Source organism: Amphiura filiformis, chromosome 10 (genome assembly GCF_039555335.1).
Source record: "Amphiura filiformis chromosome 10, Afil_fr2py, whole genome shotgun sequence".
NCBI lineage: Eukaryota > Metazoa > Echinodermata > Ophiuroidea > Amphilepidida > Amphiuridae > Amphiura > Amphiura filiformis.
In genome coordinates this window covers 40047085-40065322 of record NC_092637.1, presented here as the reverse complement: position 1 = coordinate 40065322, position 18238 = coordinate 40047085, and the positions used below count along the sequence as shown (strand labels likewise).

At 38.6% G+C, this 18238-nt stretch overlaps 1 protein-coding gene across 1 annotated transcript in view; it reads left to right on the top strand.

Moving 5' to 3' along the window:
* Positions 1-15180, top strand: part of LOC140163267 (serine/threonine-protein kinase Nek10-like) — a 92005-nt gene extending 76825 nt beyond the window's left edge. The window contains exons 27-35 of the mRNA XM_072186665.1: positions 4339-4488; positions 4994-5110; positions 5447-5505; positions 7588-7662; positions 8345-8458; positions 11446-11613; positions 12930-13150; positions 13626-13743; positions 14830-15180. Coding sequence (XP_072042766.1) covers positions 4339-4488; positions 4994-5110; positions 5447-5505; positions 7588-7662; positions 8345-8458; positions 11446-11613; positions 12930-13150; positions 13626-13743; positions 14830-15023 — 1216 coding nt within the window. The 3' untranslated portion in view covers positions 15024-15180. The remainder of the gene's footprint in view (positions 1-4338; positions 4489-4993; positions 5111-5446; positions 5506-7587; positions 7663-8344; positions 8459-11445; positions 11614-12929; positions 13151-13625; positions 13744-14829) is intronic.
* The last annotated feature ends 3058 nt before the right edge of the window (positions 15181-18238 follow it).

The window sequence follows — 18238 nt, the reverse complement described above, 5'->3', positions numbered from 1 at the left end:
TTCGGTTAAACTTGACTTCCGGTATGGAAACCCAGGATCCACATATATACTTCTGAGAGGGGATCTGTAAGCTAGTATAGGTGACCCCGGCCATCCGGGTACTTATTTTACAAGCTTTTACATGACGGTACACTTACGCTTTTCAACCCACAATAGATCGTGGAGCAGGCGACTAGTTGGAAGACTTGTAGCAGAGCTGACTCACTTTGTTTACATTCTGTTTTGACCTTGAATCAAGCAAATTTCTGGGCTGATTTTGGTCAAATAAAGGTTAAATACTTGGCGAAAATGGCACTTTATGTGAAGCTGAACACATGAACATGTAGAGGAGAGTCTTTTATTTTTGTTGTTGGCTGGAGGCCCCATGTCGAGAAGTTATAGAAATGGTAGTATTTTGGCCGATTTGAAAAGGGACAAACCAGAGAACACTACAAATTTGACTTCTGAATCGGATTTGTTGTCAACGGAGGTCAACGGCTTGTGACGGCATTCCGGGGTCACCTATTGGAAAACCTGTCATTACTTATTACTGTTGCTAATAGTATGTAGCAGACATGTCAAGCCTGATACATATTTAGTCAATGCTACAAATAAATTTAAAATAATAGTTTAATTGTACATGCATAATAAATAATATCTGATAATTTTGCTTAATGTTGATTTCTTTTGCTTTTCTAACTTGCATACATTGTTGGAGAAAAATATGACTACATCTTAACACTACAACAATATATAAGTTAGTTTAACAATAAATAAGTAGGTGTCAAACTTCTACTATGCAAATTTCATGTGTTCCATATTTGAATTAAATTTGAACAGGCAACATTGAATGATTTAGCAGTGCCAGATTATCACTGGGCTGTTAATTTAATTCAAATTTGTTTGAAGAAGCAGACTTGTTTAATTAACTGTCTGGGCAAGACTCTCACATGAATCATTGTAACTGGTATTGGCAGGTCAACGGCTTGTCAAATTGTGCATGAAGTGTGTATAATGCCATGCTAAGAACAATATACCCCTGCTATATAAAGTGGCCAAGAGGAGACAGGTTGATGAAGGTCCTAACAACTCAAGGATGGGTTATATCTGTGTCCCTCAAAAAAGGTACCATTTCATAATAATACTTGCAAATCCTCAATATCCTATTGCGGCCTTGCCGGCTTGTATTTGCCTTTTGCCCTCCACCCCCCCTCGCCAAATATACATATAGGCCTACACAACTGGCTGGTGTTGCCACAATTATTATATAGATACACGAAATAAATTTGTATTTACCGGAATTCCCTGTCCCACGGTCGACAACGACTCGAGGGTGGGTAAGATCCCTGTTCCCCAAGAACGCTGCCATTTGGTAATAATACTTGCATATCCTCAATATGCCATTGCGGCCTTGCCCGCTTGTATTGGTCTTTTCTGCATTCTGGAACTTCTGTTTCAAAACTTTGATTTTGGATACAAGCAATTTATGCAATTGCTGCATGCTTTGAGCTGACATCTCCTTCTTAGTTCCTTGGTCATGTTCATGTAGGTGATGTGGTATTTGTTCGATTTTTGTTGTCCAGGAACTTTCGCACCACCGCCTCCTACCAAAGCGTAAGTAGGCACTTGACCATGTCGTCTGTCCAGTTTACCTGTTGACCCTCCCCCTCCTTACAACTCAAACTGCTATTGTGGCCTTGCCCGCTTGTATTTGCCTTTTCTGCATTCTGGAACTTCTGTTTCAAAACTTTGATTTTGGATACAAGCAATTTATGCAATTGCTGCATGCTTTGAGCTGACATCTCCTTCTTAGTTCCTTGGTCATGTTCATGTAGGTGATGTGGTATTTCTTTTTTGTTTGTCCAGGAACTTTCGCACCACTGCCTCCTACCAAAGCGTAATTAGGCACTTGACCATGTCGCAATTTATGCAATTGCTGTATGCTTCAAGCTGACATCTCCTTCTTAGTTCCTTGATCATGTTCATGTAGGTGATGTGGTATTACTTCGATTTTTGTTGTCCAGGAACTTTCGCACCACCGCCTCCTACCAAAGCGTAATTAGGCACTTGACCATGTTGCAATTTATGCAATTGCTGCATGCTTCAAGCTGACATCTCCTTCTTAGTTCCTTGATCATGTTCGAGCATTGTAGTTTTTTTTTTTTTTGTTTCTTGTTTGTTTGTTTGTTGTTTTTAATTTTTATTATTTGCTGTTGAATTTTCTGTTTGGTAACTTTTCTGTTAAAGGGATGGCTACCTCTGGCCTTACTGGCCTTTCGGCCATCTCCTCCATGATTCTTTGATGGTATTTTAATGCATATTTCTATGTGAATTGTGGAAATAAATAAATGAATGAATGAATGAATGAATGTAGGTGATGTGGTATTTCTTCGATTTTTGTTGTCCAAGAACTTTCGCACCACCGCCTCCTACCAAAGCGTAATTAGGCACTTGACCATGTCGCAATTTATGCAATTGCTGCATGCTTCAAGCTGACATCTCCTTCTTAGTTCCTTGATCATGTTCATGTAGGTGATGTACTGTGGTATTTCTGTTTTGTTTGTCCAGGAACTTTCGCACCACTGCCTCCTACCAAAGCGTAATTAGGCACTTGACCATGTCGCAATTTATGCAATTGCTGCATGCTTCAAGCTGACAGATCTCCTTCTTAGTTCCTTGGTCATGTTCATGTAGGTGATGTGGTATTTCTTTGATTTTTGTTGTCCAGGAACTTTCGCACCACCGCCTCCTACCAAAGCGTAATTATGCACTTGACCATGTCGTCTGTCCAGTTTACCTGTTGACCCTCCCCTGACAAACTCTGTAGCTTCTGTTCTGACATGTTGAAAACTTGACCCGTTGATTTGTTTTGAATGCGGTGCAGTGATCATTCAGACCGTGCCTGCCTTTCTATTTGTAGCATGTCACCCAAGCTACTTCTGGTAATACCGCACATGATTAATTAATCCTCGTGGGTTTATAGTGCAAATATCTCGCGACAATATCATTCGGTTGAGAAGGATATCGATGTATACATACATATACTGCTAGTGTTGATAGTGGGCAAGTTTCTGGATAATTTCTGATCGGATCGAAATTATACCGGAATGTATCGCACATCTGCTCCCACTATCAACACACTGATTGAGTATCTCAACCTATTGAGAAAGATTTTTTTTTATTTGTCAATAAAGGGTAGGGCAGTAAGTTACAGTCCTGACCATGCCAGAAGAATAGGTACAAGCATTGGCCCTCAGTCTATATATAGCTGCAGCTCATATCTTGTTGTTCTGTTGTTAATTATACATACATATACTACAACATTTATAAGGCGCCTTTTCAAGAAAGTTTCAAAGCGCTGGTAAGCAAAACACAAAAGATCAAAAATATAAACATTAAGCAATAATTAAATATAACAATGGTGACATATATGTATCATGAGAAGTACAAAGAGTTTATGGAAAACAAAAAACAAAAGTTACTGCGGATAAAGATGAGATTTGAGAGCTGTTTTGAACCTGTTTATGTTTTGAGCATTTCTGATTGTGGCAGGAAGCCTATTCCAAGATTGAGCAGCAGCAATGGAAAAAGCTCTGTCCCCAGCTTGTTTTGTGGATGATGGAATTTCCAATGTGATACAGGATGATGAATGAGTACGCATAGAGTCCGGCCTCAATCTTAACTTTGTAGGCAAGCATCAATGTACTGAGGACAGAGCCCATTTAGTGATTTAAAAACATAGAAAAGAGTTTTGAATGTAATTCTTTCTGAGACAGGGAGCCAGTGCAGTTGATCAAGAAGTGGAGTAATGTGAGCAGATCGTGGTTGCTGACACACTAACCGAGCACACTTGTTTTGCAGTTTTTGGAGTCTTTTAAGATCTTTCTTGGAGATGCCATTTAGTAGAACATTGCAGTAGTCCAGTTTAGAGAGAATGAGAGTTCTAGCAGCATGGTTACAAGTATCATAGTCAATGAAACAGCGAAATCTATAGATGTTGCGTACTTGTCAGTTTATTGATTTACAAAGTTGGGTTATATGTTCAGACCTGGTCATGTTACGGTCAAAAATGACTCCAAGGTCAGTTATCTAACGGCTGAGGCAGATCAGAGACCAGATATCGTAGAGGTTGCTGGTTTGATTGCTGATGTTATGATGAGGCACATGGATCTATTCAATCTACAATGTAGCTCATATCTTGTTGTTCTGTTGTTAATTTCAGTTGTCTAACAGCCGAGGCGGATCAGAGACCAGATATCGTAGAGGTTGCTGGTTTGATTGCTGATGTTATGACGAGACATATAGATCTATTCAATCTACAGTGTAGCTCATATCTTGTTATTCTGTTGTTAATTTCAGTTGTCTAACAGCCGAGGCGGATCAGAGACCAGATATTGTAGAGGTTGCTGGTTTGATTGCTGATGTTATGATGAGGCACATGGATCTATTGAGAACAAGTCAGATTAGCTTGGAGAAGAAACTGGAAAGGGAAAGAAAACGAACACAAAGGTAGGCTTTAAGGGCTTTTAATCCTGATCGAGCGTCCCTACTTGAAAGTCTGTCCGGCGGTAAAACAGGTTTTTTTTTATTTTGTTGCTTTATATTAAAATTATTTATAATAATTTGAGTTACATGATCCTTCATTGAAAATTAAAGGAATGCAAATTTACGGTCAATGCTCATTAGATTATTTAAAAGAACTCCAGTATGGAGGAAAACTATATAGTTCTTTGGCAGCTTGATTGTGATTGGTTACAAAGAGGGCTATATCATGTATTGAGCCAGTCAGAGATGCTGTAAGAATAGTCAGTAGGGCTGAAGGAGATTAAACTCAAAATTGCTAATGATGTATAAAAGCAATATTTTGATTGGCTACTCACATGGTTATATCATGTAATTAGCCAATCACAGACACTGTAAGAAAGGCGCAAGTGCTCTTGGGGTTAACAACCTCAAAGGATAGTATATGAAGTAATTTGGTTTCTCATTTTTGAAATGTGTGATTTATCCCCAGACATTATCACGAAGCTACTAAGAACATGCAGAATTATCACCGTCTATTCATAGCATCGCAAGAACGCTATGATAAGCTGAACAACTTGGCTGGCAGCGGTGGAGCTTCTTCGTTAGGGTAAGTGCAGGGGTTGTTCAAATATATGACTTTGCACTCACACTAAAAGGCTGGCTACACTGCTGGTTCCATACCCCTGTGGAAGATTTAAGAAAAGTCTGCCACAGAAGGATTATGTTTAAAAAATGGCATTGGCTAGTGTTAATTATATTCAAATCCATGTTCTCCCTGTATATGGCTTAATATCTGTCACAACTGGAGTTGAAACCCATACTCCCTATGTGGGCGACTTTAGCTAAATCTTCCACAGGGGTTGTGTGCATTCAAATGGAATAGTCTAGTGTCATGTAACTATTAAAGTTAAAATTGTTCATTCTTTTTTTTATTAATTTTTAGTGATGTTTTCGATTCTGATGACTTGCCAAATGGTGTTCATGACCGCAAGCAGCTTCTAACCCTCCCTCCATCTCACAATCTCTCCCCTTCCTCCCTCTCACAATCTCTCCCCTCCCTCCCTCTCACAATCTATCCCCTTCCCTCTCACAATCTCTCCCCTCCCTCCATCTCACAATCTCTCCCCTTCCTCCCTCTCACAATCTCTCCCTTCCTCCCTCCCTCACAATCTCTCCCCTCCCTCCCTCTCACAATCTATCCACACTCCCTCCCCCCCTCCCTCCATCTCACAATCTCTCCCCTTCCTCCCTCTCACAATCTCTCCCCTTCCTCCCTCTCACAATCTCTCCCCTTCCTCCCTCTCACAATCTCTCCCCTTCCTCCCTCTCACAATCTCTCCCCTCCCTCCCTCTCACAATCTCTCCCCTTCCTCCCTCTCACAATCTCTCCCTCCCTCCCTCTCACAATCTCTCCCCTCCCTCCCTCTCACAATCTCTCCCTCCCTCCCTCTCACAATCTCTCCCTTCCTCCCTCTCACAATCTCTCCCCTCCCTCCCTCTCACAATCTCTCCCCTTCCTCCCTCTCACAATCTCTCCCCTCCCTCCCTCCCTCCCTCCCTCCCTCATGCTAAACTTTTTTGCTCCCTCTCTCCTTCCCTCTGTACTCTCTACAACTCCTCTCTTGTCCTCCCTCACTCTCCCTCCCTCCCCCCTCTTTCTCTCCCCCCTCTTCCCATCTCTCTCCATCTTCCTCTGTCACTCTCAATTCTCCCAAGCCTACTTGGGTTTTTTCTGCAGCACACATTTTCCCATGTTTCTCTATTTATTTGATACCTGCCATAAAAAGCAACATCATTTTTACACAGCCGTGACGTTAGTCACGGCTGTGTCTTTTTTCTTACAGGTTCTTTCTTCTTTCTTTCTTCTGTCAACCATTACATTTGCTCTAGCACTCACATGCTTACATCGATTTTGACCTAACTTGGTCACAATAATTATTGACCATGCCCCTACATGTCACATGAAACTCGCGGGGTCAAAGGTCACGCAGGGGTCACAGGGGTCAAAAACGTGATTTCAATTAAAAATGCATCTTCTCCCACAACTTACGAGGGACAGCTTAACCCCACTTGCACACATGCATTGTTATTACCCAGAGTCTATGTGGTGTACACAGATTGGGGTCAAAGGTCATTAAGGGGTCACTTCCGGTATAAAACGAAAAACCTTCAAAAAATTTTATTAGCTAAGTAAAACATAGCACAGTAACGGTATGTTCACATATGATCTGCAGTCACCCAATGTATATGTGGTATTTTTTTACTTGGGGTCAAAGCTCATTAAGGGGTCACTTCCGGTATAAAAAGAAATACTTTTAAAATGCATCTTCTTCCACAAATTATGTGGGACAGAAACGCCACTTGCACACATGTATTGTTATTACCCAGTGTCTATGGGGTGTACACAGATTTGGGGTCAAAGGTCATTAAGGGGTCACTTCCGTAAAAACGAAATATCTTTAAAAAAATTATAAGCTAAGTAAAACACGGGACAGTAACGGTATGTTCACACGTGATCTGCAGTCACCCAATGTATATGTGGTATTTTTTATTTGGGGTCAAATCTCATTAAGGGGTCACTTCCGGTATAAAACGAAATACCTTTAAAATGCATCTTCTTCCACAGATTCTGTACGACAGTGACGCCACTTGCACACATGCATTGTTATTACCCAGTGTCTATGGGGTGTACACAGATTTGGAGTCAAAGGTCATTAAGGGGTCACTTCCGGTATAAAACGAAAAACCTTCAAAATTTTTTATTTGATAAGAAAAACATAGGACAGTAATAGTATATGTTCACACATGAATTGTGGTTACCCAATTCATATGTGGTATTTTTTATTTGGGGTCAAATGTCATTAAGGGGTCACTTCCGGTCTGAGACGAAAAACCTTCAAAATGCCCCTTCTGCCACAAATAACATGGCAAAGTGATGCCACGTGCACACATACATTGACATTAGCCAATGTCTATGGGGTTTTCATATATTTTGGGTTCAAAGGTCATTAAGGGGTCACAACACGGCTGTGTTCGTGGTCTTAGACCACAGCTAAGTCTAGTTATATGTTATTTCCAAATCAGATTCCAGTGGCATAGAAGAGGATGACCCTGGATCCAGCAGCAGCCTAAATAGCAGCACAAGTAGCTCTGTGCTTGGTAAGCAGTTCATAATAGTTCTAGATCTATAAGTATGTCTATTTGCAATAATTCGTTAACTCTGTAGTGTGATCTTCAAAGTATAATAATTCAGTTAAAAACCAGAAGGACCCCCTTGTTTTCCTCAAGCACTTTTGGAAAAGACCCAAAACTTCAAACAATGGTAATTTTACATTGAAAAACAAAAAAAACACCTTCCCTCATAAATTCATATATATTCCAGACGAGAACCAAAGCATTAATATTTCATGAGTGTGGCCTATACTTAGATCAGCTCGTAATCGGTGGGACTTATATTATAATATCGCGGATCAATATCAAAATATGTTATTTTAAGAATTTTCTTGTGACATCTCGCCAGAAGCATCACAAATTATTAATTCAAGTCAGATACTCTGTCTACTTTCTTTAACACACAAAATAAAGACCAGAAAGGTCAACCAATAGCACTCTTAACGTGGGTCTACTTTTTGGCGTAGTGGTAAAAGCCTAACATTTCCCGCCTATTACGAGCTGATCAAACTATATAACATCTAGTTTAGGACTCACCAAGTATAACATCTTTACTTAGAGCAGTTATTGCTGATTTTATTTGCATGTAGCATTTGCATATATAGCATGGCTTACTAACATCATATTGCATGTTTTGCTTTGTATCGGCTGTGTGTTTTGTCTGTATTAGGTTCCAGTTTGAATCTCAATTCCAGTAACGGTAAAGTCACATTTGCTGTGCCGCATCCTCCAAGCGCAGGAAAGACGAGCAATGCAAAGCGATATTTGTCACTGGAAATTCCAGGTTTGTTTTGTAGAGTGAAAAGGTGCTGGTAGAGACCAAAGTTTTCCGTTTTCTGAAAGGCAAATTCTGTTTTGTGAATTGCAAGACCAGTTTCCAACAGTTTTCAAATTGCAAAATTACACCCTCAACATAGACAGACCATTATTGTTAGCATGAATTTGGAGTGTTTAAGGGATCTGGAATGAGCGTTTTGAGCGTTTCGACAGTATTTTTTGTGGGACATGAGAGCACATCAGACATATCGAATTGCATTCTGAATACGAAGAATGTCTTTCTAATATCAAATAATTTTCATTTTTTGAAATTCACGATATAATACAAATTTTATGACAAATTATTAAAATTTGACATTTTTCACATTTTTGATATATAACAGTCCTCGAAGTAAATTTTATAAATCTAATGACATATTCTTAAAGTGTAGTAGCTGGGAGGAAAAGCCGACAATCAATTGAAAATTTTGAACTTTCGTATTGAAGATATGGATTTTTTTCCCAAAAAGACCTAATTTTTTTGGGTGTTTTGGGGAAAAAATCCATATCTTCAATACTAAAGGTCAAAATTTTCAATTGATCGTCGGCTTTTCATCCCACCTACATACACTTTAAGTATAAATCATCAGATTTATAAAGTTTACTTTGAGTACTGTTAAATGTCAAAAATATCAATTTTTAATCATTTGCCATAAAATGTGTATTACATTGCGAATTTCAAAAAATCAAAATTATTTGATATCAGAAGTAATTCTTCAGTATTCAGAATGCAATTCGATATGTCTGATGTGCTCTAATGTCCCACAATAAATACTGTCCAAACGCTCATACCCCATCCCTTAAGGCAAGGCAAAGTTAAAATGACATTAATTAGTCTGATAAAGTCTTCTCCAAGAAGTTATAACATAAACTGGTTTTCCACCAAAACACTGCATTCCATTTTCTTTACTGGTAAAATGGAAAACTTTGGTCTCTAAGTGCTGGTTGAGAGGAAAGGAGGGGATATTTAAACAGGAAAGAGGAGCCATTAATAGAAATGGATTGATTGATTGAGGGAAGGGAAACCCAGCAAACACAAGATGTTTTAAAACATTAAAAACAGGGTTTTCTCAGGGGTTTTGGTAAAAATGTTCTAACAACATTAAATGTTAGGTTTTATAAAGGTGATGAAACACTTCAAAACGTTATGTGAGAAAACACTCAAACAACACTTTCAAAATGTCAAAATGTTATTTTTGCACAAATTTTTTCATATATATCATTAATATATATTTTGCAGCAAATTATCGATTTTTTAAATTTTTTTTGAATGTTAAAAAAACATTTTACGCCCTTATATGTACCCTTTATATATCCCAGCATGCAAGTTACAGCCTCAGCAACATAGTTTAATTCTAATAACCTAATGACTAGTATTTACAAATACTAATAGCATGATCATGCATGAATGGATGTGTGTAGTTTCAGATGAAAAGTGTGTCAATTCTGTTCTTGTTCTTCACACAAACAGAAATGAGCTGAACTAGAATTTCGCGATTCTCGACCTGCGCGGTTCTTGACGCAAAGCGTCGGCCGCTATGCCTCCACCTTGACACCCATCATTTTAACCAGTACAATTTCACTTGACCCCAAAATGAGCTTCACATTCTTTGTTCCTACCAAATTTCATGAACCTGCAGCAGTTTATAGCGTTTTGACCCCAGATAACCTCGAATGACCCCAAAATGACCTTGACATTTTTGGCTTGTTTCAGTGGTCATCCCCACAAAATTTCATGAACCTGCGACAATCTAAGGCAATTTGAACCTGGATGACCCAAATGACCTCACAGTGACCTTGCGATTATGCAAATTTTGCGCTGAAAAGCAAATCAGGTCAAGAACCTCTGGCTGTTCTACTCTCCGCCAAGTTTCATCACTGTAACTCGTACAGATCTCCAGATAATCTGTGCACAAGGTTATTTTGCTTGATATGCATAAATTATGCAAATTAGGGACTTAATTACCATATTTTGCGACGAAAACCTGCTTTGGAGATTTTGAAAGATTTTAGAAAAATTTGGAGACTGCCAATTGCCACCCCTCCACCAAATTGCATCACTATACGCCTTACCAGTTCCGAGAAATTGCACTCGCAAGCTCGGACGGACGGACAGATGGTCAGACGGACGGATGTACGGACAACCAGGAAACATAATACCTCCGGTGGAGGCATAAAAATAGACAGGAACTCTAGTTAAATGTGATACAACCTGATCTGATTGGGCCAAAGTCCTAGCATACTTGGATGCAGAATTATGACCTGTTCAGATTGCACCACAGATATATTAGGATGGGTTATAATGAAAGACAAAGATAAAAAGAATTTATCGCGTCTGACGTCATCTGTCAATCAAATTCGAAACACGGTTTGTTTACAAGTGTTGTGATGATGACTTGCTGAACGCGGCGGTATAACCAGGCGCCTTATTGTTAATTTTGCACCTTCAAACATGCAAACATCTCAAAAGTTAGGTCTTTATATTAGGAAACTTTCTTTCGCAAAGGCACCATGTCAACAATGCCTAGAAAAGCTGTAAAAGTACGTAATTTTTCGCCATTTGCTGCTATTCCTTTTCTCCGATCAGTACCAGATAGATCGGCCTTCCTTTTACGCGCTATTAACCTGTATAAACCAATCAAGGATTGTAATTGACAGTGACATCAGACGCGATAAATTCTTTTTATCTCTTTAATTATAGTGTGGTGGTCTTCTCACTCGCTTCTCACCACTGCGGCCTGGGTTCAATTTCCTGCATTGACACATGTGATTTTGGTTGCCGATCCATGCTCGTCCTCGCAGGTTTTTCTCCGGGTGCTCCAGTTTTCCTCTGCTTCTAAAATCGGACCTCTTCCCATATCGCCATTCCGTCTTTTTCGGTTGCATCCTTTTAATTTAGTAGCCTCTGAATAATTTAATAACCATTTTCATTATTTTCTCTTTTTTTTACCCCAGCTGGTAATAAAGGCAGCATGGCCACACTCCTTCCCTCCCCAAGTGAACCATCATTACTCTCTACATCTGATAGACCCAGTCCTGCAGGCAGGATGCTACACAGATCACAGAGTGGGTCCTACTTGGAAACATTACGAAGGACATCTGCTGGACAGAAAGGAAGACAAAGTAAGTAGAGGAAAATTATGGATAATAATTTTGTCAGATGATTATTTATTGATGAGCAAAACAGGATACAGAAACAACGATAACAATATTATTGAATGATGATCAAGAGATACGTATAGCAAATATAAATATGCGGACGCGTCGGGTGCAGAGTTGATGAACCACTGTGTAACTTGATTGAATCCCTTTCAACAATGAAAAGAAGCTAAAGATCGTCTAATTCACATGATTATTTCACAAAGTTTGCACACTCACATGTAACGTGTATGTCCGTTTACGTATACGTTAATGTAGAAGTGTGAATTCATCACCGAATGAAATGTATAGTCCTATATAGGAAGAGCTGTTGAAAAGAATTTGTTCTTTTCCTTGGGTTTGCAAAGGGGAAAAACCTTGATGAGGATTTGAACCTTTGACCACTAGGTATCTATGCAGTGTTCTTATTAGCCACTGAACTAACAAGGGTCAGAGGTATCAAAGGATGCATGAGAGAGAGATGCAGAGTGCTAGCTAGAAACCAAGGGATTGTAGGTTAAAATCTGGGGAAGCAATTTTTTTCCAACCCAAAAAAAAAAAAAAAAAGAATGAAATGTTTTCAAAAATTTAATGAATAATTTTGTTTTGACTACTTGATACTACTACTCAGTTACTCTATAAGAAATGCAACATGGGTAGACTATGGCAAAATGTAAATAAACAGAGCACATCCAAATCTTAAAAATTATGTTTGTTTATGTTTAGCCAGTCAATGATCAACTTGAAAACAAATGGAACATGTAAAAAGTAATAGAAGAGCCATTGATGAAATGAGGTGATATGTCATGTTACAAAGGATTCTGGGAAGGGTAAAATATCTTCTCTGCCTTAAATGGGCATTCTCTGATCCAGACGTTCTCATCCCCACTCTTCTTAAACATAGCTGAGATTTTTATAGCTTTGGAAATCTCTGGCTACATAATGTTTATGTACAAAAAATTTCTTGCAAATTAATTTGTTTAGCAACTATATCATCAACTTTGAATCACGTTCTGGTATATACCAGAACAAAATTACAACAGTGTGGAGCAGTGTAATACACATAATCATGCACAACTAGCAAACGTAAAATCAGAATTAACTGAAATTTTGGGAATAACCTTTCTTTGTAGATATCTATGTGAAAAATGTCATAAAAAGAGGATGCTAGGATCAGTGATCACGAAATACTCCTTTAAAAAAGAGCATTTTTTATAACCTTGTAGCTGTCTCAGGAGCGGTTAGACTGACCATAATTATTATAGTTTATAATTCTATGATCTCTTCTGTAATTTTTGCAGCTGCCTCAGCCGCCGCTACACTGACCATCTCGCCTCGTAAGGTCCGTCAGATCAGTGACCCTGTGCTCAAGATGCTACACGTCATCCATAAGATCATCTTCATCTGTCAACTACCTCCAACGTTATCACCGAACCCAAGGAGGAGGGTCATCGAGAGATTTAAGAAAGCGCTGTTCTCTATACAGAGTAGTTCAGTCAACCTAAAGAGTGAATTGAAAAAGGTGAGATGCAATGCACGAACATGTGCTTGTACACACATACAAGTGCAATGTTTTTTTTGTACTACGCAAAATATTGCACCTGCCTGTCGTCTATCACGCGGTAGAGAATAGTCAAAACAAAAAATCCTATATCCCTTATTCTCTAATTGTCTGCAATTTTCTACCCTTCACCTAGCCTTAAAATCTGGACCGTCCACATTTCCTTTTCAATGTGTGTCCTTCGGGTGATTTACCAACATGCACCCACCACACACACCCCCCTAAGATGTTTTGCACCAGAAATTGGCTATTCCAGTTTGAGTTGTAAACCTAAAATGGGTGACTCCATGAAGGTCATGTCTTCATAGGCAGTGTATAGATTTCTGTAAATGCACTGTTATTTAATGTGTATTTGTGTGTGAGACACACAGGGGATAATTGATTTAGCTATACATATCATGCTTAATGTATTATTTTATTTTGCCATCTTCTACAGGTCTGCATAGGTTCTAAAGATTTGATAGATTTAAATCTTGGAGTTAGTGAAACGTCTGCGTTACTAAGGCAAGCTAGCCATGAAGAAGCAGCTTTGCAAGTATCAGGAGACAAAACTGGTGAGTTTGTATTTCATCACACACGATATGCCCATGATTATAGCATTCCTAAGACAAGACAGGGCTTCTGAAACCAGTTAAAGCAATAAAGTGTGATTTGCTCAAAAGGACACCTGTAAATTTTTTTGAATTTCTACTTATGCATGATTGTAATACCCAATTCGCTGATGGCACGGTCGGTCATCTCAAAACTAGATTCTACCCGCAAAGTGTGTGTGTGCGTATGCCCGTCAAGTGTGCTAGAAAAACGCGAGAAATCACTTTTTGCGCATGCGTTTGCAGGGCGGACCTCGTTTTTGTAACAAAATGGCGGATCTGTGCAAAGGGTAAATAGTGTACGTAAATACCCTGTGAAATACTAAGCCTGAAGGGATTTGATTTGTTTTTGACTAAAACCGGGGATCCTCGGTTTAATTTGCCATTTCCCGCGTAGAGCTCCACAGTCAAGTTGTTAAGTGGTTTTCTTTAATTTTACCTCATTATTTTGGCTTATAATGACTAAGAAACCTTTCAGACAGTTTTTGGCAAATGACAAAATTAAAATTTGACCAAAATCTTATTACATAGGGGTTGAGGTATCATAAGCCTTCTTCTCACCAGCTAAGGCTGAATTGATAAAGATGAACTTAATCTTCAAGTAACAGTCTTACCACAGGACCTACTAATTCATTCCTGATCAATTCAGAAGGCCTAATTTTTCATCGTTTTAATTTTCCAATCGTCGTTGGGCAGGAAAAACCTCCTATGTGTCTTTGGCCCCTGAACATGTTTAAAACAAAACTGCCAACAGGTTACATATAGGAGGTTTTGCTTTAAACATGTTCAGAGGCCAAAGACACAAAGGAGCTTTTTCCTGCCCAACGACGTAGTGCTTCACAGTCCGCAATTTCCAGCTTCTGTACAGATTCCATGAAGAACCTACTTCTTCTCACCTCCCCCATATCAAGTTGTTTTGCTGTCTGTTGTTGTCAATTGAAAATTAGGTTCATTTGATATAATCCATATGATTGTCCAAACCTTCAACATTTCACAGAATTTCATTTATAAATAACTTTATTTATGACTCTGTTTAATTCTATCACCCAGCTGTTGCGAACCTGGATGCTCATGACACGGAGATCGGGCTCACTTATGAACAGATGCAGAACTTCATCGAGAGTGTGTTAGTTGAGAGTGGTTACTACGACATGACACCAAATGCCAGGAATCGAACTTTACCCCTAGGACCTATCACAGCTAGTCCTCCAACGCCAAGACGAAATGCTTTATCGGATTCGTGATAGATGGTTGCAGAGGCTGCATTTACGACTTAATTGTTCAGGTTTTTGTGTAGTGTATGAATTGTTTTATCTGATTCATGATGTGTAGAATTTATGGCTTCAAGTATTGAATTTAGTCGACAAAGTATGTGCTTTAGGAAAACTAAAAGAATAGCTGGACATGAATTGTACCCTACACTATATCAGATTTCATGACTGGTTTCGGAGGCTGCAAGGGAGAAGGGAGTACTTATGAATACTTGGTGAGTAACTGAACATGGCACAAATGAAAACCATATCTGATACCGACCACAGGTAGACTCATTATGACTACTGGTATATCCTGTATTTACGGTGGAAGTGTCCGGGTATTATGTGTAAACGTTGGTTTACCTCAAGTTTGGTGGTGACATAGGTGTGTATTTTGCTGGTTGCAATATCGATTCATGCGCGTAAAGTTAATTGTGCAGAGCTAACACACACATTTACTATAATAAAATTGAGTATTTCTTGGCCAAACTGGAACATGCGCGTTGCGTCCATGTAGTGTACTAAGCGTGTACGCAGTGTAAGGCGCTTGTATACTTTCTTCTGTACCGCGCTATATTCGTGTGTGTTTATCGCGGAGCCACCAGCGTTCACATTGTTCCAGTTGGGCCAAGAAATACTTCATTTGATTATAGGGTGGTTTGTCACGCACGCTTGTGGCGGAACCGCAAAAAAAGCATTGACGTCACTACTGAACTCATGGTGAACCAAAGCATAGTCCAATAAGCATAATATGCTCGGAGAGACTAAAACTACCTGACATGATGGGCTATTAAAGTTGAAATCCATACACCCCCTGTGGGAGACATGACCTTAATCCCCTACATAGGTGGTGTAGATTTCAAATGGAGTCGCCCATTCAAGAGATATAAACACAAGTATTATTGTAAGACCAATCTATTGTAGTGGTATATATACGCCTAATTAGTATTCGTTAAGCTTTCATAAAAAAACCCATATATGCTTGTAGACGGGGTTTTACGGTATTGTGTCTGCCATATCTCGAAAAGGCTAATAGGGGTGTATGGGGCCTCCCATCTCACAAGTCAAACCTAATCCATCCCCTCCGGCACTAGTAAGGTCAACCTTAAAGAAAATGTTTATCAGATTCATGCTGATGATATGTGTTAAAAATATAAGTATATATGAAATCGTATTTTTGTAATTTTGTTGACTCAAGATGATGTTCTTGACACAAAAACACCTTGAATTTACATAAAGTGTGCTTTGTGTAGGCAAATATTAACTAGAAATAGCTATTGGCAAAACAGCCCATTACTTTTTATCACTATGTATGTAATATTGTAAAGTACATGTACAGAAGTGGTCATTTGCACAACTGTCTCAAAACTTGGTGTTACTGGCTTCCTCAAATCAGTGTTGACAATATGCATTTTTGGTTTGTATGTATTCATTTTATAATGATAGATCATATTTAAAATGTGGCGTAGTGATGGGGGGGCAGAGGGGGCCAATTGACCAATTGTGCATTGATTCTGCGCTCCCTCCTAGCGACGAAAGTCAAATTTTTTGTGCGCTTTGCGTGCATTTGAGCACAAAATCATTTGAATGATCAATTTAAGAACTTCATTATAACCAAAATTAATGAGTACAAATTTTCGCGCGCTCTGCTCCCACTTGTTTCAAGAATTGGGGAGGGGCGCCATTATGTATCCTTATAGCCTGGGCACCACAACCCCTAGCTACGCCACTGTGCTTGTATTTTTGTAAAATGCTGGTACCTTGCACATTGATATTATACAAACAAAGGAGATTTGTCAAAGTTATATTGTCACTGATTTGACGGTGCAGTATGTGGACTAAAATTCTTGGTCGTCAGCACTGCGCATGTATTTGTGTTATGGTTGTACTGATGACTGAACAATTACCTTCCGTATCGTGTCAGACTCGTGAAAATATTCGCTTGTGACTTTGGTTGTGCTCCATTGCTTGAATGCACATCAGCGCCCTCGTCTTGCCGCACTGTTGTGACAGGATTGTCCTCAGAAGTTGTAAAAATATGTGTTTAACAACAAACATGGTCAAAAGGTCAATTTGGACACAGCTGCGCAGTCTCAGATCACCAGATTCTGGTGTATAGTCTGACAATTTTGAGCACGTAAGTTCCTTAGTCGTCAACCGAAAAAGTTTGATGAATGAGGGCAGCAGTCTGTGCAACATGTACATGAAGCAAATAAAAAAAAATCTACAAAAATATAGATGTATTTGCACTAGTGTGCCTTTCTGTTGAAACACCTTGATAGTACAAAGTTGTCTTGCCTTATCAAACATGAGGAGTAATTTTGAAAATTGGGTGTTACATCTGGCAACACTGAAGTGCATTATGCCCGTTTGTGCACTTATCTATGTATTTGATTGTGTGCCTTTTTAAATCACCTTGAACACACAAGTGTTGCCAATTTGTCATGAATTACCATCCTGTTGCCAAGATTAATTTAGTAAATAGGGTGAAGTGTATGATTTTTTCCATCTATGTATTGTTTATATGTGCCTTTTGTTAAAACACCTTGAACATAGAGTATTGCCAATTTCTCATGTGTTGCTAAAAGTAAAAAAAAAAATAGGTGTTTAATCTGGCAACACTGAAGTGTTTAACCACAACCTTGATCTGAAAAATGCCTGGAAATTTTACCAATGAATTTTAGCAATGAATTAACCAATGAATTTTAGCAATGAATTTTACCAATGAATTTGAAATAATACATGATTTGTACGTTTAAGTTTTATAATGTGTACACCTGAGACTAATATAAGTTTCAGCTGTCTGCAATGTTCATAGCAAATTGTATCTTTTGTATTTGTCCGTCCATTTGAATTTTGTGTGCCATGTTTTGAAGTGTACTATTGTATTTATTGTTAATTATTTCTTATCAACATTTTTGTATCTGTAACATTGTGAAGACAAGTTTTTTTTGAAAAAAAAATGTATTTGTAAAAAGATATGTATTTAATAAGTATTTGAAGATTTTCAGGGATGCCAGCTAACAAGAAGGATGAATTTAGGCAAGGAAACACAACCTTCTTGTAATTCAGTGAAAATGTTTTAAACTTTTTTAGTTAAATCTCAATTTGAACCACTCTTAGATGGTTGCCGTTAGTATTTTTCCAATGAAATAATTAGAAGCAGTAGTATAAACAAAAAGAATTCTCATTATCCTAGTTCCTGG